General features: G+C 47.4%; 1 protein-coding gene across 1 annotated transcript in view; it reads right to left on the reverse strand.

Moving 5' to 3' along the window:
* The window catches only part of VASH2 (vasohibin 2), a 66,724-nt gene extending 42,598 nt beyond the window's left edge, over positions 1 to 24,126 (reverse strand). Inside the window, exons 1-3 of the mRNA XM_074988614.1 lie at positions 23,651 to 24,126; positions 7,315 to 7,403; positions 3,878 to 3,934 (exon numbers count right to left, since the gene is read on the reverse strand). Coding sequence (XP_074844715.1) covers positions 3,878 to 3,934; positions 7,315 to 7,403; positions 23,651 to 23,926 — 422 coding nt within the window. The 5' untranslated portion in view covers positions 23,927 to 24,126. The remainder of the gene's footprint in view (positions 1 to 3,877; positions 3,935 to 7,314; positions 7,404 to 23,650) is intronic.
* Positions 24,127 to 24,408: the final 282 nt, after the last annotated feature.

A 24,408-nucleotide genomic window follows, 5' to 3' on the forward strand; every position in this document is an offset into this window, starting at 1 on the left:
AATGAGTAAATAAAGAAAATGACTGAATTATAACCCCTTGCTGCTGGGGTGTTTACAAGAATTTCCTGATTTTGAATAACAAGCAGTCCTTTGGCACCTTGGACACTAGCAAATACCCACAAAAGCTAATAAATTTGTTAGTCTCTGAGGTGCCCCAGGACTGCCTATTATTTGTGAAGCTACAGACTAACACTGCTTCCCCTCTGAGACCATGCCTGATTCTGGTATGTTCTGGATCAACAAAGAACATCACATGAGACCTTAAAACAATGGTTGGTAACATCATTGTGAAATGTATATACAGACCCGAGAACGAATTACATGGTATGTATCCCGAAAATAAGTTTTTAGATTCTGAATCACAGCAGAAGTTGCAAAACAGATTTCCTGTCAGATGAGGAACGTTTATTCGCCTTTCCCCCTCTCAGACGAAAGCTAACCATGGACATCCTTTACATACAAATGAATCGAAGGAACATTAAGTCAACAGGGCACCACCACGCAGGAACAACAAGGAGTCCTGTGGCACCTTATAGGCTAACAGAAATTTTGGAGCATAAGCTTTCGTGGGCAAAGACCGACTTCGTCAGATGTGCTCATCTGACAAAGCGGGTCTTTGCCCCTGAAAGCTTATGCTCCAAAATATATATTATTCTATAAGGTGCCACAGGACTCCTTGTTGTTCTCGAAAATACAGACTAACACAGCTACCCCTCTGATATCATGCAGGAAAAAAAGCCTTGGGGGCAGGGAGGGTCATTGTGAGTAGGGAATACAGGTAGGAAGAAAGGAAGACTATCATCATGACCCAGAGTGGAAGCAGCACTGGGTCCATAATCCTACCCCTTCCAGTCTAATGGAGGAAAGTACAATCTTCCCATGCCAAGCCATATCACACCAAGGAAAATGGGGACCTGTCACACAGTAAAGCCGACCTTGTCTCATTGTTGCCTCTAGTTCCACTGGAAAAGCTAACAAGACAAGTTTAAAATGTGTGACGAGGCTGAAAGTTGCTTCTGACAACTACGTGCTCATCCATGGCTCAGCATGCAAGTTACTCTAATCAAAACCCACCTGGGCAAAGCAATGAAAAACAACGTTACTCATGGAAACAGCAAAGGTGGTGGTACAGCTCACCAGAAACAAAAGCCGTGACCAGGGAGGGGCCGAGATACAGCCATTAAATAAGAGATGTATGGACTTGCTGCATTATGCGTATGGACTGGAGCGAGCAACCTTTATCTATCTGCGTAAGGCCATGTCTACATTACCCAGAAGATCGACCCACTCAGGGTTGAGCTTCTGGGGTTCGACTGCATGCTCCTGATAGGGACAGGCAAAAATTGACCTATTGGGGTCAGCAGTCAACCCCTGTACTCCTTCCTACTGGGAAGAGGAAGGGCGGTCACTGGAGAAACTCTTCTCTCCCCCTGACCTTCCTCAGAGTGGGTGGCCAGTTAAGTCGATTGCAGATAAGTCTATTTTAGCTACACAACTGCAGTAGCTAGAATTGTGTATCTGCAATCAACTTACTTGCCTAGTGTAGACTAGGCCTAAGTAGGTACATTTTCCTTGCCTAAAATTCCCCCTCCCCCCATCTAAATTTGATGCTTCAAATTTCAGTCCCTGTCCTAAACTGCTCTGTAACATTGCTGGGCTGTGTTAAACAGTTGCCCCAGGCCTGATGCACTTCTCCCTGATTCTCCAAAACTTTGCACCTTCTGTAGATCTTTTCACCGGTGCAAAGGAAGAGGACAATACAACCAACCCATTCCCTCCACTTTGCACAAAAGCTGGTGCTGCAAAACAGTGGCAAATCAAGGCCTGTGGCTTAGAAGTCCATGATGTTTGGGAAGAACTGTGCAGATCACAGAGCACCTTAGGTAACCCTTCCTGCCCTCAGCCCCTTTTCCAGGAGAGGGCATTCTGCCACCAAACAGAACCTAAAGCACTAAGCTGTGTACAGCAGCAGCACTTTGGTATTCAAGCCCAAGGTCACTATGGGCATAATAAAGAGTACATAATGCAGCAAGACACACGCCCCTTTTTAACTGTAGGCCACGAGTAAGGACACATTTAGGCATCTGTCCAATGCCAGGGGGCCTGGTGGAGAAGGACTGAGAATGACCAGAACAGTTTGTCCAGTTTACTGCAATTATCCAGGCAAAACACCTTTGCATAGATCCCTCCTCAGATGTCACCCCCGCTTTTCTTGCTGTCTCTTGAGTACACCAAAATATTAAAAATATATATATTTCATTCTTGCTGGACCCCCATCCTGGCACAGAAGAAAGTCAGTCTTAAGCCTACCAAAAGCCAGGTAGTGAGTATTTATATTTGCTGCCATGCAACGAATGAAAAAGTCCCTAGTGATGTCAGTGAGAGCATCACTGCACAAAGCCTGGCCTTGGTGGCCAGCAGTATGCTGTGCTGGTGGGGCTATTCCACCTTTAGCCACATCCTTAACTAGGAGGCTGGCATCTTCCTCCCATGCATTGGAACAGAGTGTAGACACAAGCCCTGGAATTGCCGGAGACACTGTGTCCAAGCTATCTCAGCAAGGCACGCATGTGGAACCTGCCCAGAAAAGGGAAATGCCAGGGAGCCAGGGAATGGAGGGGGAGGAGAGAGTGCAAGGGAGGAGGAGATAAACATAGAAAAGCATCCAGGACAGATGGCAAAATTCAGCTGGACTCACTCAGCTTCTCTCAGATTAGAGGTGCTGCCTCAACCAAAAGCAGGAAATCTGGGGTAGAGTGGAAAGTGAAAAGAGGAGTAAGAGAGACAGAGAAGTCACTTCTACCTGGTCCTAGACAGGATTCCCTCTAATTTTTTCCATCCAGGAGCAGAATACACTTTGGTATGTGCCCGAAGGCACGTGTGGGTGTGCACCAATAGAAACACACGCTGCCCACTGTGAGTGGCTGTGGGTGTTCTGCTAATCAGCTGGGTGGCACCTGAATCCCTCCTGGGCAGCTGTCCAAGCACTCAGCTTACAGGGAACACGGGTCCTAAAGGATTCCAAAATCCTCAAGCAAGTCCCACTGCTTCTGACTTAGCATCTCCTCTCCTACCCTGTACCTAACCCACCTCAGTGCGGACTGGCCTCTGGCTCTCTTCTCAGCATTTGATAATGAACTTCATTAAGAGTAGAGGTGGGGGAAAAGAACCCAAAAATTACTTGTGGAAAAAGTACAGCTGCTTTCACATCTGGACACTTGAGTACAATCTAGATCTGACGTGTGTGTGCGCGCGCGCGCGCATATGCGCACTTTTACTCAAGTAGCTTTCCAGAGGGGGCACTGGTAACTTGTACAAGCAGCTGCACTTTTACTCAAGTAACTTTTGGGGTACTTTTCCCACCTCTGATTAAGAGCTATGTTGTTAACCATCCACTTAACCCACGAGCTCCCGCCACTTTGACAAGAATTATTCCGCTTTGAAACAGTGAACCATATTCAATCCATGTGTAAACAGGTATGGCTTCCACTCACATCATATTTCCTTCAGTAGAAGAAAAGGTTGAAAAAGTACCCAAAAAAAGTTACTTGAGTAAAAGTGCAGCTGCTTTCACTTCTGGATATCTGAGTATAGTAAAGATGTAAAGTGTGCATGCGTACTCAAGTAGTTTCCCAGAAGGAAAACAGTGACTTGTACTTAAGTACACCCCCCTGCAGCAATACTTTTACTCAAGTAACTTCTTGGTTACTTTATCCACCTCTGAAGGGAAATCACTCTTGCTTACACCAGTCCTAACCCTCTCAGTAGTTTCCAGATTCAGGCCAGAACTATGTCCAGAAAAAGAATTAAGCTAATCTTAGAGCCTCAGGAACATAAGAGAACCAAACCAAACTGCAAACAGGCAGACTGCACTTACCCACTTAGAGGTCTTGTTTTCCTAATTTCAAAGAACTGAGTTCCTGTGTGATTGTATCTGGATTTTGTTACTTAAAGCAAAGTAACCTTAAGAAAGATTCAAGGCAGCATACAAATAAAGCTCACCCAGGTGACAGAAAGTCTCTTTTTCACTCTCAGTTATTATTTCCACTGGAAGCATGAAGTACATACTAAAAAGCCACTGACTCTCATGGCAGAAATTAAATCTTGTATAAGTGAAATAAACCTTAATTTTATTTTCTCAACTGTGAAGGGATGCAAGTGAAAGAGGCTGTTAAATCTGATCCAACAATTAAATTCCACAAGAGAGAATTATTAATATTCTGGCCATCTGAACCCCTCTCCTCTTAATGTGGGGGACTGAAGGAGAGAAGACTCTTAATGAAAGACAGAAATGAAGTTTATAAATCAATAGCCCACCTCAATCATTGTTTAAGAATGCTCAGAACTTTCCCTTCATGCAAAGAAGACATGCTATTCATGCAGGTTTCCCAATGGGCAATACATGGCTGATAATTTCCAGATACAAGCAGATGTAAGTTGTCTTCTGCCACAACAAGACAATGAGAGCATCCGTTAACAATATGTAGTGTGGAATGAGCCACAAGCTCTCAGTACACATTGCACGGTGCCGATAATTGCCTGGATGAAAAGTGGGGTCCAATGTTAAACGTTTGCTCACCCCTGCACTAGAGGAGAAAACAAAAACAAAACAAAGTCAGGACCATTTAACTGAATGCACCTCTGTCCCTCAGAATTTTCACAACTCAGCAGCCAGCACCTTCAGCTGACTTCAGCTGGCACTCGGGGTGCTCAGGCCTTATGAAAATCAGGCCCTATGGACAAAACGGAAATTCAGAGTGTGAGAAAGTGGCAAGATAACCCCTCCATGAGAAACCAAAACCCTATATTTGAAACCCAGACACTTAGAAGCTTCCTTACTTGTGGATCCAAAGTGAGTTCTCTAGGCCATTGTTAGCACCTGTCCAGTAGAGCAGTGTGTGCTTTTAAAAGCTAAAAATTCCCCTCATGCATTTCATAGTGTGACAGAGCTTCCTGTTTGCATTGTGCCATTCCTCCCTTTATGTACATTAACAGAGCTCATTGTCTGCGTAGCAATCATGCACCCAGGAGTAAAGAAATGCCGTGTTTCAACCTAGCCTAATTGTATACATGCTCCCTGAAACACGGGTGAGTTGTGCCTTTCCCTCCAAAGTTCAGCTGCTGCTCTAATTTCTGCTGGTGCTCTGATGTTTCCTGCTGCTCTCCCCAGCCTACCAGAGTTCCTACTATTTCAGATGCTCTTCCAGCTGCCTGTCTCCCTAATTCTCACTGTCCCTGCATGCTGCTTCATTTTTGCCAGCACTGCCAATTTGCCAAAAAAAGACCAAAAAGAGTTACACGAAGAGAGAAATAACTAGCAAGTGGAGCAAGATGAAAGCAGCAAATACAGTGTTCTGGCCAGTGACTGCTCATTCCTAGGGCAACTATATCTCCCTGTCCCAAATACAGGGCAGGAATATACAGGAGGAGGGACAGCTCCTCCCAGCTCTCCAAGAACCTGAGGAAGCGGCAAGGATGGCGCAGCCACAGCACTTCCTCCCCCATCTTCCCCGAGCCCCAGGGAAGTGGCAGGGACGAGACAGCTGCCCATGTCCCACCCCTCAACTTTTCCAAGCCCCGGGAAAGGGGAAAGTAGGCTAACCTGCGGGCTCCCTGCTCTCCAGCCAGCAGCTGCTGGCAGAAAATATGGGATAATTAGTCCCTTTTCTAAAATAAGTAGGGACACCTTTTTGGCACCCTAATTATGGGACCGTCGCACCAAAAATGGGATGGATGGTCACCCTCCTCACTCTGCCCAGGTGCAGTGGAAACAATTACTGTGCAGTGTTGGGGAGGGAAGTGGAAGAAATGCATGTAAAGATCAGACTAAATCCACAAAAGTAAAGAAATGGAGATGTGGCTCTCCCCCAGCTCCAAGCTCTACCCCAGGCCATGCTCCCAAACACGTAGGCCTCTGTCTGGGGACCACGTCTCCATCTCCATTCCTAGCACTTGCCTTCTCAGTGGGGACGGCAGTAGCAAAAGTCCCTAGCCAGAAGTGTAGGAAGGGACTCTGTCTAGGGAGGCCTCTTGCATGTTCCCCTGGAGTCCACCATCCTGTAGGTCAACAAAGGTAGCCCACCTCCCGGGCCCATGGCAACCAAATCCCTCCCTCGGTGAAAAGCATGAGCTGTGGCTGAGACGGGGAGGCTCGGATACAGCCTGGAGGGGAAAAGGTAATTGCAGGCTGCAGCTAGAGCTGGAAAGGGGTGCACAGTGGCAATGCAAACGGAGGCTTTGTCTACACACCACGCCAGTGGCAGCACTGTTACACGGCAGCAAGAGCGCTGGGAGAGAGCTCACCCCCAAGCACTCTTGTGTAAGCCACCTCCATGAAGCGAGTAGCTAAAAGCACTGGGAGCTGCTTACAGGGATGCTTTACAGCGCTGTAATCTGCTGTGCTCAATGGCCGTTTCTACACAGGCCACTTCCTTTGGACGTGGCTTGCTAATACAGGGAGTGAAATATGCTAATGAGGTGCAGATGCAAATTCCCTGCACCTAATTAGTATAACATCACATGATTTGGAGTCCAGAAGACCGTGTAGAAGCACAGCCCTGGAGGCGGCAGGGGGTTGGCTTCCGGAAGGAAGTCCTCCTTCCAGAGGCCCCTTCTTCCCAAAAATTTTCATGAAGAAGGGGCCTCCGGAAGGAGGACTTCCTTCTGGAAGTCCCCTGGCAGCCACACTGCTACACGGCGTTTTGGAGCCCAGAAGAACGGTCTTCCAGACTCCAAAAATCACATGACGTTATGCTAATGATCCATGAGGAATTTGCATCCTTGCCTCATTAGCATCTTTCGCTCCCTGTATTAGCATGCCACTGCCAAAGGAAGTGGCCTGTGTAGAAACAGCCAATGTGTACGTGGGGGGAGGGGTGCGAAGCTGCCCCCAACCCCAAGTGAGAAAGTTATAGCACAAGATCCTGTCAGTGTAGACAAGCCCTAAAAGTGAGCTATTGAAAGCAGCTGGAATATATTATCCAGGCACCATTAACTTTGATCATTTTGAAATTGGCTTATGAAAACATTCTGCACATTCCTTTTCAGATATGAAGTTGGCACTTCAGTTAAACTCCGCTAAATGCCAGCTACAGCTAACTTTGTATGGCCCTGAAGACCAGCCGAAGGAGCTCAACCTTAGGTGGTCTCACAAATCTCCACAAGTCCTGGCAGAGTGGGAGCTGCTTTTCCCTCCTGAATTATCCTCTGCCTTGTGGCAGTCTTGTGTTTCAATAAGTTACCCCGGTCGGTTCATTAACAGCCAGAGTGTAGCGACTCTGCCTCCTGTCTGAAGGCAAGGCTCAGAAAGGATACTGCAGCATCTTCATGTAGTTCTGTATTGCCTGAAGCCATTCTGGGATAGACATGGAGAGCTTGTAGTTTGGCACTGGTGGCACTGAAGGCTGAAAATAGGAGGGGTCGGGGGGGAGAAAAAAAAAAAAAAGAGAGAGATTATTAGACAGTTTATTCCTTCCAGGACAGCAGGGAGAACAAGTCACCTCTCAAGACAGATGCACAAAGAGATGCAATTCAGAGTTTAGGACCTGGAAGTGCAAACCCCATATGAAAGCCAGTCAGATCTCAATTACAGTATGAGCCTTCCCATCTGCTGGGGATCCACGCTCACTAACCAAGTGCAGCTCTGGGCATGGGGGGCGGGGGTGTAGACTTGCACTTGCTTGATAAAATATTTGTTGAGAACAGGTGCTTCACCTCCCTCCGCCTCAGCGACAGCGACATTCTGCAGCAAGTGCACGTGCAAATGCTGCTGTGCCAGCAGGAGCGCTCTCCTGCCGACGCAGGGAAGCCTACTCCTTGGGGGTGGCAGTATTGTCAGCAGAGGTACAGTAAACTCTTCCCTATCCAGCAGCCTGGAGCCTCCGCAGCCCAGGCGCAGGGAGGGATGGGGAGCAGTGGATACAGCAGCCCCCTCTCCATCCACTTCCCAGCACCAGTCCATTCTTAAGAAGGGGAAGCGGCACTGATGGCTCGGGGAGATGGGGACAGGATCCCTTTGCCACCAGCATGCAGCACAGCCCCACCAGGAAGAAGAAACCTAGGTGCCGGGATAGCGCCTGGTGGCGATTATTGCCAATGCCGGTTATTTGAGAGTACCAGTCGATCAGATCCCAGTTAAGCCAGAGTTCAGTGCGCCGACAAACAGCATTCACACATGCGGACTTTTAGTGACAGGGCTGTCGTGACACCACCTTGTCGCTAGAAGCTGTGTAGTGTCCACATATCCTGAGTTCTCTGGTAAGCGTGAAGCTCAAGGACTCAGCTGGCAGCCAGAGCGCAGCTTTCCCCATATGGTCTAGCCCAGCGGTGTCCAACCGGACTTCAAAGTTCGCCACACATGTGGTTGTCATCTTTCCACGTGCATCACATTATATGATGCAAAACTCCTTACAGCCAGGCACTCCCAGCCCTGCCCCCTATAAATAAACCTCTTCCGGCTCCCCCAGAGCCAGGCACTCCTCTCCTCTCAAGCTGAATGTTCTCCCCCAGAGCTAGGCACCCACAGCCCCCTATTCTAATTCAATGCCAGAGATGCCCCAGAGCTACCAGGGCCGCCACCACCACGCATGTCTCCCACCAAGCAGTGGGGTGTGTGCGCGCGCAGCAGGCAAACGGCACTCCTCTCATGCAGCTCTCAGGAGGAGCCACATTCAAAAGCTCCATGAGCCGTGGGTTGGCCACCCCAGTATTCACCACAGTGTAGTCTCTGTCCTATGCACTGCCTGTGGTGAGTGGCAAACGTATCGAACACGCCTGGTCTACCCGCATTGTAAGGCTCCTGGGTGAGCCGTCCCTTCAAGGGGGAGTTGGGCCCAGCCTCGCCTATGACTCATTAGCTGCCTCCCTGCTGAGGCTGTGGGGCTAAGGATCAGACGACAGGTCAAAGATCATTTGGGGCCAGGATTTTGAAAGTCAGTTGGAGTTAGGAAGTTTTTCTAAATTCCACAGGCACCTAAATAGATCTTTTAAAATCCCTCCCACCACCACCCCACACACACACCCCAAATTTATGGGACACTCCCAGACAGGCAGCCTGTGCGCTACAGTCCTGTAAGGCTGGGTTGGGTTAAAGGGCACAATTAAAAAACTTGCATTAACTAGCTTTCATGCTGAAGAAATAGTAGTGAAGCTATGAAGACAGGGTGAAGTGGAGGAGACTTCTACTCCACGTGGAGCGCAGGTCATCTACAAGGGCTAAGCAGTAGTAGTTGTCCTCCCTTTATGCACATTAACAGAGCTCATTGTCTGCATCGCAATCATGCACCGAGGAGTAAAGAAATGCCATGTTTTTGTAAAATACCAGGCCAAGATTTTCCAAAAGTGCCTAGTGATTTCAAGGGTTCCAATTCTTAGTGCCTGCTTGAGACATACTGGGGTCTTGTTTTCAGACAGTGGGTAATCAGCGCTTCCTGGCAGTGGGGTGGGATGGGAGCAGGTCCCTTTAAGTATAACAAGCTGGGCACAGGTGTTCCCTGTAACCTGAGTGCTTGGGTGGCCATGTGTTTCCAGATGAGCCGCACGTGCCTCGGTGTACATAAGATTTATTCCACCCACGGATGGAAAAGATTAGAGGCAGCACTGCTAGGCATCCAAAATCACCAAAGGTTATGAATATGTATGTCTTCTGGCTCAGTTCTGCCATCAGATACCTGATGCAGGATCAGCCTCTCTAACGCCACACTCTAGTCCAGTAACATCTGTGGTTCAGAATTTTTGTTAGCTAGATGTCCACTTATTGTGTGGCCAAGTTTCCTGTGGTCCCATAAAGTTTGTTTCCAGCCACCAGTCCTGGCTCTCAGAGTTCTGTGCTGTTATGTAGCTGTAATTTGCCCCCAAATGTCTTCTAAGAGCCCAGCGAGCCGTGGAAGTGTTGGCAATGTGCTAGACAATATTGACCTCCCATGGTTCAGAAAATTCTCTGACCCAGCACTGCTCACATCCCAAGGATGATGTCGGACTAGAGAGGTCCAACCTTTACAATTCCATGGGAGAAACAAGTGATGAGTGCATCAAGGATTGAAGTTCTTTGGGAACTGCATCCAAGTATCTGAAGGCAGACTTAACCTTTACTTTCTCGTACATTGTGATCATGGAATGGTTAGAGCGTTTCCCAAACTCCTGAAAACCCCTTCAATAAAATATGATACTGCAATTGTACCAATTTGGATTTGAACTCCAATTTATCATTTTAAAACTGTTTGAATATTGTAGTAAACAAGTAACAACTGCAATTGTTATAAGCCTAATCTCAGACAGACAATGTATATTTTTAACAATTGTATTCACACAAACAGAACAATCACACATCCATAGGTTAGCTATCAGTAGAGCAGTGGTTCCCCAACTGTTTCAGTAACAAGGCACACTTCAATGGGACAAAACTCCATGGCATGCCTACTTTTTTCAGCTGAATTGACTGCTCATAAATGTCATATTTACTTACATTTACTACGCTTACAGCCTTAGAGAGCTTTGCAACATAGCTGTGCATACTACAAGCAAATCAAGCATCAAATAGAATGTTGAGTAATTGAATAACCGCTGAAATTTTCAGCAGCTGAAGGGGCAAGGGAGAGGCCATTCCAGAGTTGCAGGCTCTCCTCCCTGCCAGCCCATTGGAGCTGGGACATGGCATTTAAACTGCATCCCAGCGCCAACAGGCTCCCGCCCTTCCACCTCCCTTGCCACAGCAGGGAGGGGATGAGGGCTTCCTGCCAGCCTGTTCAGGCTGGAAAGCAGCATTTCAGCTGCCTCCCAGCATGAATGAGCTCCTGCAGGATTGGCATTTCCCCTCATGGCAGCTCTGCAAAGAGCCACCACAAGCGGACTGACCAACCCCATGCCTGCTGGGACTCAAGCAGTCTTGCTTGCCCTGGACCCCTTTGAAGTGCCACAGCAGGAAGCGGAGGGGCCAGCCCTGCTCTCTGGGTGGTGCTTAGAACTTACTGTCTTTGGTCCTGCCCCTTCTGCTCTTGGCCCAACCCCCTCTGGGGCACAGAGCTGCCCCTTCCCTCCCACCTCGCCCCAGGGCCTACGGCAACTGTCAGCGTCACTGAACATGGATACCCAGCAAAGGTAACAGTGAGACAAATATTTCCAGTGTAGGTCTGAAAGCCAACATAATGCAAGAGAAATTTGCCCACCGGTAAGCTAGGGCAAACCCTGCTGAAAATTCACCTATCTTACTAGCAGAAAAATGGTAGGGGCAGCTTTAAAAGTCACCACCCTACCCAACATACAGAGAAGGGAGGGGCATGTTGGAGGTTGGTGTGGAGAAGAGGGAGTGTAGCGGAACGATGCTCCACTGCAGCTGAGCATCTGTGAAAAATATCAGTCATATTACCTAGGCTGCCTTGTTTAGCCCTAACTTGCCATGGGACAGGGAGTCAGCAGCCTGCTTCCTGCACCCTCCCTGCCCTCCCCACTCCATCCCGGCAGAGCTGGCCAGCATGGAGAATCAGCCCTAGGTCTGCTCAAGCAGAATGCTGTCGAAGACAACAGAACTGTGTTTCTCCACACTTCCATGTTAGGGCACGCTCTGTAACGTACAGTTCCATTTAACAGAGGCCTGAGCTGGTCTGTGCCAACCACCGCTAACTAGGCACAGGGTCAAGATGCTGATGGTTTTGTGCTGCGATATCTAGGGGTGAGAAGAACAAGTTCTCCACATTGACTAGGTTACCTGAATAGCTACGGAGAAGGACAAGTCACTTTGCAATGTGCTGGGTAGAGCTCAACACCCCAGCTCTGCCCCAGGCCGACCCCCACTCCCCCCCAAAGCCCCACCTCTTCCCTCCCTCGTTCTGCCCCGAGTGCCCTTGCTTTATGCAATGGCACTAGAAACCTTTTTAGGTCTCGCCCAGCAGCGAGAGAGATATGGAAAAAGGAAAATGAAGAGGTGACCAGGTTCTCTCTTTGCTGAAACGATGGCTCTAAAAGCTAGCCAGCAGATAGCATATATGCTAACTGAAACATGAGCATCAGACAGGAGTTTGTCTTGCAAATGTAAATGAAGACAGAGCTCAAAACACTGAAGATTATCAACATTTTGTGTGTGTGCGCACGCAGGTGTTATTCTACGTGCAATACATGAGCAGTTATAAAGCCCGTTTCTTAAATACATACATACCAGAGCTACCTAGCTCCTCCAAAGTTTTGCTCTTGAATGTGGAGGAAGGATAGTCCAGTACTTGAGGCACTATGCTATGCCTTGAGCTGGGTACAAAGAAATCACTCAGCCTCTGTTCCTCACGTGCAAAATGGGAGAACACACACTTTTCTACCTCACAGGTGCGTTGTGAGGTATGAGGCTAAACACTTCAATGATTGTAGAGTGCTCAAATACTGGGGTAGTGAGTATACAGAAACCACAGAAAGATTAAGAGGATGTCAGCCCTGGTAAGTACTGCTGCGCCATTTATTAACATATCTTGACAGAGCCCAAAAGTCCTATGACTCCTCAGGAAATTTCAGTATCAGGCCTGGTCTATACTAGGGAACAAAGTCGATCCCAGATATGCAATTTTAGCTATGCCATTACCATAGCTAGAATAGATGTACCTGAATTGACTTTCTGCTCTAGTATAGATTGGGGCTCATTGGGGTCATGCCGACATCCCCGACTCCATGCTAGAGTGTGGAGTACCAGGGTGAATGGCCGAGCGCAGAGAGTTCTATTTGGATGCATCTTCACAGACACGGGAAAAATCAAACTCCGAAAGATGGACTGCGGTGCATCAAACACCAGATAAGTACAGACATACCATCGGAAACCCATTAGCCTTCTCCCCGGTGCTGCGACCACTGAGGAGCATCTCTCCTTTTTGCTACATGCAGGAAGTGAAGTGACATGGACCCTGCTTTCTGAAGCACCATTTGCTCCCCTCATTCAAATACCAAGTGGAAAACATAAGTTTGTCTTCAATGGCACCAGATGTCAGTGGACAGCTACTCACTTTCCTGTGCAGAACATGGCCTACAGAGGAGTGCACGGTAAGCGGAAACCTCACTCCAAATTACGCTACAGAACTCTATAGTTTAGTTCATATCATTTTGCACTCACTCAGACACAGAGAGCTCGAGCAAAATTAGGGTTACCATAACTGACCTTTCAAAAAAAAGGGGGAGGGAGGGACATCCCTGAGAGGGAGCGTATCAGAATCTACCAACTCACCATGTACTACAACATGAGTAGATAAATACTGATACAGATCCACTCACTCTCAGGGGTTTCCTCTTTTTTATTTGGTAGCCCCAGTAAAATACAGAGCCCAGTTATTCTTCAGAATAACTCCACTGATCACTACTGTTATGTCAGGGAGTTCAAGGGAACTTACAAAATTTAAACCTGTGGACTATCTTATAAAAAAAGAAACCCCAGAAGTTAAAAATCTTGTTTTTTTTTTAAAAAAAAAAAAAAACCTTGAGTAGTACCACCTAGGAAAGATCACTTTAAAATTAACATTGTTTAGCACATTTACAAATAGGCTAGGCAATTCCAGGCAGAGTTCCATGCCTCCAACTTACATTTCTCCATTCAATTTACACCTAGAGCTGGCAATCACGCCAAACAAAGGTGTTAAGATCAGTCCTCCCATAATTCTACCTGCTCATTCCAGACAAACAATGCATGAAGTGCTCAAGCAACAAAGGCCAGGTCTACACTAGACCTGAAACTCGATCTAAGACACACAAATTGTCATAGCTGGAGTTGTGTAACTGGAATCGACCTATCGAAGATTGATTCTCCTGGCTATCCATGCTGAGGAGAAACTCTCCCATCAACCTCCCTTACTCCTCATGAGAAGGAGAAGTACCAGGGCCAAACGTTGAGCTCTGATGGTTTAATTTAGTGCATCCTCATTAGGCACACTAAATGAGTCAATCTTCCAATAAATACAGACATACCCAAAGTTTTAACCTCCCATTTAAGAAAGAAGTGCAGCTCTCTATCAATACTATGCCATCACAAACAAAACCATCTAGTCATAGCCACATGTCCCAACAGACATCTGGCTTGTAATGGGATAACAGAACAGCTGCTGGAGGAGCATAGAATGCAGGGAAACATGAACCCAACCATTCATGAATTATAAAGTGAGTGACAGATAAACTGAGTTCCCTTGACTTGAGTGGAATCACTCTTGAATAATGTTGGTATGTGATCAGAATCTGTCTCCTTGCTATATGTTTCAGTTAACGATGTGGGTGAGGTCAAAGTCAGGTCTAACGCCTGTATTAAACCCCATGCAGAAAGGAAGGACTGTCTTGAGGCTAAGACCAGCCTTTGAGCAATTTGGGCTCTACTGCCAGTTCCACCACAGGCTTCCTATATTAGCTCAGGCAAGTCGCTATGCCCCTGCACCTCAGTCTCTGCTGTGTTATGCTTACAAAGGCAGAGTACAGAGTCAGGCCCGAGGCTTAGTAAATACGCCCCTTATTACTCAGACAGATTTCTAGTAAGCTTCATTCATTAGCAACTGCAAAGTACTTTGAGAGCCTAAGCTAGCTGACGCTACAGCACAAGGACCAGTACAATTTACCAGGCTCAGGTAATAAACTGAACCTGGGGGCAGGACAGGAACGAGGATAACCCTGGAGATGCTGGCATTACCAAACTGGAAGCTCAACCTGTGTTTTAGGTCGACAACTTCATTTCCAGAGAATCTGAGGTTGGGAGGTAGAGGCTGCCTTTCTGTAATTTACATCCATTTGTCCCACTAACAGCAGCCTCCCAAACTCAGAAGCTGCTTCTTGCTCTACACTAAGAATTGCTGAGTCTATCGCTAAGACGATTAGCTCAGTCTAACATAACTTTCTGGAAAGGATGAAATTCTAATTCTGAATGATGGGCAGTGAGTCGATTCAGAATCCAAACTCATCAATATTCACAAAAGCAGCAACATAAATAGAAATCAGGTTTAGCTTTTGGTTACTGCTAATATAAAAGTGACTAAGATCCACTGCTTTAGAAGGGAGGTAAAGCTACTTGACTTTCTTACCACTTGAGAAAGATCACAACAAAACACCAGTGACTATTTCAGGCCCTGGCTTCAGTCACAGCTTATATAATTAACTGCACTCTCAGGTGAAATATCAAAATAATAAGTTCTGCTGTCCCCACAGTTCCCAGAGACTTTTCTCCTACCTCTCCGAGACACTGCCCTGACGCAGGGTATCCTTTAGGAGCCTTTCTATACCCTACAATTCTCTCCTTCCCCCAACCATTCACCTAGGAGACATCCGGGGGCTGAGGCTCCATTTTCTTCTCCTTTTAGTTCACCTGTTCACTTGAGCATTTGCAGGCCTTTATAAGGAGGAGGTGCTCTTTAAGCAATCACTTGTCTTCTAGCATCAGCAAGGTAGCAGCTAACTAGTCACAGGACTAGGCTCACCTCCCTTTAAAATTGCCCATTGTCTCCTGTTGCACCACAGTAAAAGGGGCATAATGCACTAGGACATAGTAGTTCTTCTCCCACCAGTCAGAAATTAGCAGCTTAGCATTTCAGGAAAATATTATATGAAACTAACTGTCTAAGTTGAGACGTATCAAGTGTTCTCTACATTATTACAAGATTGCCATATAGATAACATGCAATGAGGATTCAACTTTGAAGATACCAAAATACACAGAAGCTATGTTACCTAGCAGGAATGTCAACAGCTGCTACACAATTTTAGGTATGCCAATTGCATACTTAAATAAATAATCAATTTTGCAGCCATCAACATTGGTCCCTGTCCTCACTGCAGAATGACGACAGGATCGCTCCTCCCGCCAACATTCCTTAATCCTTGTGGCTCGCAAGGAGTTCCGGATTCGACATCAATCCCCAAACGGGCCATTTCGCGCCTGCACAAAATGGTGCCCCAGAAGATCGAACCTAAGCATTCAATCTTCCACACTAGTGTAGACCTAGCCTGAGAGGCAGGACAATAGCAGCATGCCTCCCCAGCATTCAGTGAAAACAGGTGGCCTCCAGTGTGCTGGTGTACTTGGAATGTTTCTGCTGCAAGTAGATCAATCACCAGTCGCTTCATCAATCACCACAGACATTCCACATGTAGGTCACATGGTGCATGTGCAGCAAACCCTTTGAGACTCGAAAGCAAGTGGGGGAAAGCCAGTCCAGTACGGGCTTTGCTATCTTTAGCTATCAACTTGAGATGCTGATCAGCATTTCCTCTACTTTCTGATGTCCGTGTGTGGAATTAATTCCTTTGGGGGCACCAGTGTGTGACACAGCACCTCCCTCCTGGTGCACGTAACAAAATCCATGCCACACATGGGCAATCTGCAGCTGGGAGGGGACTGAGGGGCTGGCGGGGGATGAGGGATTTGTGGTGCAGGAGAGGGCTCATGGCTGAGGTGCAAAGGTGAAGGAAGGCTGGAGCTGTGGGCTCTGGGATGCAGCTGGAGATGAAGGGTTTTGGTTACAGGCTTCACTTGAAGGGATGGCTCCCCCAGACCTCCATCACTGCAGCAGCTTCAGACCAGGTGAGCTGCACTTCTCTGCCACCTGTGGCAGGTCTGGTGAGGCTGGGCCAGGCTAGGGAAAGACACCACTCTCCCAGTTATGGCAGGCCCGTACTGCTGGGGACAGCAGTGGGGGGGAGGGAAACAACACTCAGAAGGTACCTTTCCCCGGCCTCAGCAGCTCCCTGCTGGGGACGCCTCTCCCACGGCTGCAGCAAATCTGTCCGTGGCAGCCCTGGGTGGGGCTCATCAGGGAATCCTAATACTGATCAACAGTAATGTCATCACTTTCAGTCCTTCCCACCCAAGAGAAAAATCTACAGGTGAAAGAAAGCCCACGTACCTTGTCTAGACCTCTATTCCAAGGGTCAGTAACCCTCAGCACGCATGCCAAGAGCGGCATGCAAGCTGCTTTTCCACAGCATGCAGCAGGAACTCAGCCTTGACCCTCCTACCCCTACAAGCAACGAGGGAGCAGAGATGGGGACAGGCGAGCCCTGCCTGCAAGCCACCCAAAAGAGGGGCACACCCCAGGCTGTGTTCCTGCACCTCACCCCTCACTACAGCTCTGCCCCCTCCCTGTGTAGCTGCCTGGGCATCCAGCCTCCACCTGTGCCCTACCCATCCCAGGAAGGAGACCTGCAGCCCTGTAAGTCACTGCATGGGACAGGCGGGGCCAGGGGGAAATGGACAAAGGGACCATGGCACATTGGCTGCCGCGTCTTAGGCTCATCCATCTCATTTAAAAATGCTGAAATAGGTTATTAGGATCACACTAAACGCTCAAGCTCTACATCTTCATTTATTGATGAAGCGATTATAAGTAGGACTATTCGTGACTTTAAAAAGCATCACTGGCACTTGGACTTACAGAGGTCAAAAGGTCACATTTGGGCACTCTGCCTTGGACATGCTGCTGATCCCGGCTGTAGGCTCTGAACAGGGAAGTGTGCATGTCTTAGAGCCTGCACACCACTACCTCCCACATAAACCAGATTAAAAATCAAGTGGTTTCAAATCAGCTAGTGGAAGCACAACAGAGCCAAATCTACAGACAGTCAACAGGAAGAGTGTTGGCAGATTGCAAGCACAACACTCCAGGAAGAAAATTAAAAAGACACCAGTACCTGCAGCATCATGCAAGATCCCACATCTAATCTCTTCCTAACATAAAACTGACTATGGCTGAGCAAGAAGATGCCACAAAGCATGATGCAAAGGAAGACTCCATGAGCCTGTGAGTAGCACGGGAAAGTGTCCGCGGCCATACTGTTATGATTAGTATCATGGTTTACAATTTTGCACTCCTAAGCAGGAATAGATCCTATCCCAGGACAAGACCCTGTCTAAGATTTTCATCTCCCCTATAATGTCTTAGCCACGAAATAAGCTGCAGACAGCACACTAGGATCCCAATGGTTGCTGACTGTGGCTGTCAACATCAGGTTTCCCCCCTATCCCCGCTTTGTCTGTGTTGCAAACACTTTGGCCATTGGTGCAGACAGAGCCTGACTGGTGCCATTAATGAAAGCTTGACAAAGTTCTTCATTCCACAGGGTGCAGCTGGGCCTGCATCTCATACGAGCTATTCACTGTAGGACCCTGGAACAGACGGAGCAGCAAAGACCAAGAACCACAGACCTCTATCCAGGACATACCGAACACTACAAAGGAAGCACCACACTCTGAAGTCAAACATTCCCATTTCAGGTGGCTCTTAAATGTCAGTTGAGAAACACCAAGCCAGAGAAGGCTTGGTTCTCATAGGGGACCACAATCACCCTGACCTCTGCTGGGAGAGCAGCACACAGACAATCCAGGCAGTTTTTGGAGAACACTGGGGACAACTTTCTGGTGCAAGTGCTGAAGGAACCAACGGGGGGACATGCTCAGCTCAACCTGCTGCTCACAAACAGGGAGGAATCAGTAGGGGAAGTGGATGTGGGTGGCAACCTGGGCAGCAGTGATCATGAGATGGTGGAGTTCAGGATACTGACCAAAGGAAGAAAGGAGAGCAGCAAAATACAGACCCTGGGCTTCAGAAAAGCAGACTTACACCCTCAGGGAACTGATGGGTAGGGTCCCCTGGGACACTAAGATGAAGGGGAAAAGGGGGCCAGAAAAGTTGGCTGTACTTTAAAGAAACTTTATCAGAGGCACAGGCACACACCATTCCGTTGTGCCATAAAATAAGCAGATATAGTAGGAGACCAGCCTGCCCTAACAGAGAATCTTTGTTGAGCTGAAAAACAAAAAGGATGCTTCAAAGAAGTGGAAGCCTGGATATATGACTATGGATGAGTATGAATACACGGCTCAAGCATGCAGGGGTGTAATCAAGAAAGCCAAAGAGCAATTGCAGCTACCGAGGGATGTGAAATAGCACAAGAAAGGTTTCTACAGGCAAGTTAGCAATAAAAGGCTGGCTAGAGCATGTGTGGGACCCTTACTGGATAAGGGAGGTAACCTAGTGACAGATGATGTGGAAAGGACTGCTTTTTTCGCCCCTGTCTTCACAGACAAGGTCATCCCCCAGAGTGCTGCAGTAGGCAGCACAGAATGGGAAAGAGGTGGGCAGCCCTCTGTGGGGAAAGAACAGGTTAAGACCTATTTAGAAAAGCTGGCATACACAAATCCATGGGGACAGATCTAATGCATCCAAGGCTGCTTAAGGAGCCGGCTCCTGTAATTGCAAAGCCATTGGCCATTATCTTTGAAAACTCATGGTGACTGGGGGAGGTCCTTGGTGTTTGGATAAAAGACAAATGCAGTGCCCATCTTTAAAAAAAAAAAAAAATAAGAATGGAAGCAAGGGACTCCAGAGAACAACAAACCTGTCAGCCTCACCGCAGTCCCCAGAAAAATCAAAGAGATCCCCAAGGAATCCACTTTGAAGCACTTGGAGGAGAGGAAATTGATCAGGAATAGTCAACATGGATTCACCAAGGGCAAGTCATGCCTGACCAACCTGACTGCCTTCTATGATGAGGTAACTGGCTCTGTGAATATGGGACAGGTAGTGGATTTAATATTACTTGACTTTAGCAAAGCTTTTGACATGGTTTTCCACTGTAGGCTTGCCAGCAAGTTAAAAAAGTATGGATTGAATAAGTGGACTATAAGGTGGATAGAAAGCTGGACAGATCATTGGACTCAATGGGTAGTGATCAATGGCATCAAGGGTCAGTTCTGGGGGTGGTTTTGTTCAACATCTTTATTAATTACCTGGATGAGGGGATGGATTGTACCCTCAGCAAACTCACTTATGACACTAAGCTATGGGGAGAGACTGACATGCTGGAGGGTAGGGATGGCATTCAAGGAGGCGTAGACAAATTGGGGGATTAGGCCAAGAGAAATCTGATGAGGTTCACAAAGGACAAGTGCAGAGTCCTGCACCTAGGAACTGCTACAGGCTTGGAACTGACTGGCTAAGCAGCAGTTCTGCAGAAAAGGGCATGGAAATTACTATGGATGAGAACCTGGAGATGAGCCAACAGTGTGCCCTTGTAGCCAAGAAGGCTAGTGGCATATTGGGGTGCATTAGGAGGAGGACTGCCAGCAGAGCTAGGGAAGTGATTATTCCTCTTTATTCAGCACTGGTGAGGTACTGTGTCCCTTTCTGGGGGAGGGGCCCCATTACAGAAAGGATGTGGGCACACTAGAGAAAGTCCAGTGAAGAGTGACAAAAATGGTTAGGGGCTGGAGCTCATGACTTATGAGGAGAGGCTGAGAGATTTGAGCTTATTTAGTTTACAGAAGAGGGGGGTAACTTGACAGCAGCCTTCAACTACCTGAAAGGGGGTTCCAAAGAGGATGGGGAGAGACAGTTCTCAGTGGTGACAGAAGACGGGACAAGGTACAATGGTTTCAAGCTGCAGTAGGGGAGGTCTAGGTTAGCTATTAGGAAAAACTATTTCACTAGGAGGGTGGTGAAGCTCTGGAATGGGTTACCTCGGGAGGTGGTAGAATATCCTTCCCTAGAAATCTTAAAGTCCTGGCTTGACAGAGCCCTGCCCGAGGTGATTTAGTTGGGATTGGTCTTGCTTTCTGCAGTGCGTTGGACTCAGTGACCTCCTGAGGTCTCTTCCAACTCTATGATTCTAAGTCTTGGCTAAGGGACACTATCACTTATCTTTCCAGGTTTCAAACCAGATTTAGGTGCTGAACACTGTCAGAAGGGTGGGGCCCCACTTCTTAGCACTGCATCACTTTTATAGCTCTAATTATTAGGTGTTCATCTCTCTCCACTCATTTTATAGGAGCCTAGACACTGAATTCAGGCTTTGTGGCTCCCATTGTTGTTGCAGTGATTTTTCTAGATACCTAAAAGTTAGGCAACGCAGCACTAAAGTGCCTTTACGAATGCGGGCCTTGTTTCTTCTCCCCACGTTCCTCTGTGTCAGAGAGAAGCACAGGGCTCCTACTTACCAAGCCTGGTAAAGAACTGGGATATAACCTGTTTCCTGACGTTTTCTCACTCACACACACACACACACACTTGCCAAATCAAACCATTTCCTCAACTCATCCCAGTCTCCTTCCCACCAGTTTTTTCTCCTGAGCTACACTGGTAGCTGCAAGAAGAGAATCAAACCCCTAATCCATGAGGCTAGACAGATCATTAGATACTTGATGATTAGTAATTCAGACAACAGCAGGACAAGCAGAACGTGACGAGGACACAAACACAAACGTGCCAGTCTCAGTAGGAAATGTTCAGCTGAACACCATGGCTTACCTGCCTAGACCTCAAATGTTAATGCAAAACCTACATTCAAAGCATACATGCCTCATCACTCATTTTCAGTCTTGCATTCATAAATCAGTACCAATACATGTGGCCGGGGAGAAAAGCTGGGCCCAACTGTGAAGTCCAGTCCCAGATTTAAACTTCCCCCAAAGTCTGTCAAACACATGTTCTATTTAAGTGAAATTCTGGCCTGAGTTTAGCATGTGGGACACTTGCAATTGAATTCAGTGGGGGGGAGGGCTGGATTTCACTCTTTTTATTGAGAGAACTTCAAGGTTGGGCAATTAGTATTACTGGTGTCTATTACTACAGTGCTTAGGCACCAGCCCAAAAAGAGAGGCCCCACCGTACTTATTATGCAGTGCACTGATAATGCAGGTAGCCCTGCCCGGAAGAGCTTGCACTCTTAAACAGAGAGGACAGACACAAAGTAAAAGACAGGGACAGAAAACAAAAGGATTCAAAGACCAGAAAAGCCTCTAGCAAGGTTGTAAACTCAAGCCTGATTTAAGATTGCTTCAGTTGAGGCAGGAATCCTCAAGAACTCTTCCTCTTTTAATCTGCGCCTTACAAGACAGACGTGTTCTCTCTGAAGCCGAGTGCCTGGTACTGCTGTTCCACCTGAACATTGGTTTTAAAGTGTCAGAGGTGCTCAGCGTGTACTGTCCACGTGTGAGGGGTGGTTTCCATGCTCTTCTAACTGCCAAATCAAAACCAACGGCTACTGGAACACTCAAAGGCACTTCTCAGGGAGGGTTGTTAACCTGCTAAGTCTCCAGTTCATATTTCAGCCAGAATGCCAGAAAAAAAAGTTGTGTTTTTACCATGGGTGAGCTATAGAGCACTAGCTTTCAAGATCCTTCACAACCAATCCTCACCCCACTGATGAGCCATCATTCAGAATTGTGAGATCACCACTACCCTCCACCCAGTCCATGATGCCAATCACCGTTGTTTCCTTGTTAAATTTTCAAACACCTCTGTGCTTTCTCTCTCTTCTTCCCCAGGTATACGGTGAGGCCTCCAGCAGCTCGTGTTCCTTCCAGCTGAGTTTTCCCCATGTTAACCCTGAGAGGGTCCATTTAAAACCCACATGTGGGAAGTTCTCCTTGTGCACATCCACAAAGCCACTTTATCATCCACCTTCCAATCCCTCCTCAAAACTCTCCTTTGTGTGAGGCCTTCAGGAAAAAAAAAAAAAACTTACAAGTTAGGCTGCTGATGTGCCAAGACTACAGCTAGGGGGTCAGCAACCTGTCTGAGGCAGAGTGCCTAAATTTGACCTTTTGACTTCTACGTATGGGTGGAGTGCCAGTAATACTTTTTAAAGTCAGTTTAAAGTACATTGTTAAAGCTTCACCATTTACATGGTGGCTGGTGGTCTTTTGTTAAGCTGCAGGCAGGATGGCTTTGAGCAAGCTCCCAGATGCATGGGAGAAGAGGGATGAGGCTGACCTCTTGCCTCGTGTGCCAATGAAACTCGGCTCACGTGCCGCTCTTGGCGCCTGTGCCGGAGGTTGCCGACCCCAGGCCTATAACCTATCATCTGTTTCTTTGGATACAGACAAACCAATGGGGGAGTATATCTCTGTTGTCTCTGGTCTTCCAGTTTAAGCAAAAACTCTTGGGGAAGGAACCACTGTTTTAATCTGTGTATGTACACCACCTGGCAAAATGGTTTCCAGGCCTGGGGCTCCTAAGGGCTAAAGCTTTTTCTCTATTAGGATTTTACACTGAGAACTTAACATGCAGGATTTATCTCGCTATTAAAAAAATTTTTGAAGCAGTAAGGACAATGCCTTCTTTTCATTGCCATTGCAGCATTAGAGATGTCAGCAAATAGTTGCAAACATATATGTATACTGGCAGAGACCACATCTAGAAATCAATAGGATATTTTTCAAGAAATTACTTGTAATGCAAAAAAGTGACTTAGAATAGAAACACTTAAGCCAGGGGTATGCAAAGTATGAAATTTAATAAGCGGGGGGGGGAGGGGAGGGTGTGCAGCACAGTTGGCTGCTGGGTCTCAAGCTCATCCATCTCATTAAAAATATTGAAATATTTTTCTGTTTTTATGTGTGTATATTCACAATTATTTTACTGATGAATTAAGGTTTTTTTTTTTAACATTCTACATATCCTATTTTTCAAATGACCATAATCAAAATTTCCATCGGTTTGGATTACATTAGACAAGTTGGAGGGGACCCCCCTGACTAACCGCACGGACAAAAAGTGGGGCCTGACATAAAAAGTTTGCTCACCCCAGACTTAGGCAACTATAGCTATTTTCACCCAAGCGACAGCATACACACAAGCTTCAGGACACAGAGGAAAGCAACTGCTCTAATACGTTCCTTGAGGTCTCGGGGGGTCTGCCAAGGCCTAGAATCACTTACTTTCGCCAGATATGCAGCATTCCTTATTGTCTCCACCATCTCTCGGCCTGCAGGATGCACCTTTGCCACATGTATCCACATCCTCTCCCACGTCTGGCCATCAATAGGGAAGCCACTTTTATTGACGAGGAAAAGCACCCCTCCATCTTTGTCTTCTTCTTCTGAGCCCCCGTTGTTGGCCGTGCTGACCGGCCGTGCATGAGTGCTCCTTGACCGGCCCCCTTTGGCTCCCTTGCCATGGGAGCAGTGGTGGGCATTGGAAGTAGAGCCTGTCATGATGGGTGCAAATAGCCAAAGCAGTCCAAGAAGCAAGTATGTGTACAGTTCAATGCCACAACAAGGAAGCCGTACCCATCTCACTTGCTGCCACAGCAACGCGGCAAAGGAGCTGTTATTCACTAAAATTAGCCAGCATGAGTGCTGCTGAGTCTGTTCTCTTGTGGGGTGGTGAGTGAGGAAGAGAGTGACAAAGAGGGGAAAAGAAAAGGCATGTTAGTAGAGCTTATGCACAGCATTTAGCTTACCACATCACCTGGGGCTGGCACACAAGAGAATACCACCACCACAGGATCCCTTTCTGTATCAACTAAAGCTGACAAAAGGACAATAGCGACTCAGAAAGACACCCCTCCTGAGGGCGTCACACCAGGGGGACAATAGCTCCCGAGCTCCCTCTCCATATTGCCCCTGGGGGGTGACAAGTGACCTGGACTGAGCTCGACCCCTCTCTCTATCACACCTAGGGCTCTCACGTGAAG

Source organism: Carettochelys insculpta, chromosome 3, assembly GCF_033958435.1.
Source record: "Carettochelys insculpta isolate YL-2023 chromosome 3, ASM3395843v1, whole genome shotgun sequence".
Classification (NCBI taxonomy): Eukaryota; Metazoa; Chordata; order Testudines; family Carettochelyidae; genus Carettochelys; species Carettochelys insculpta.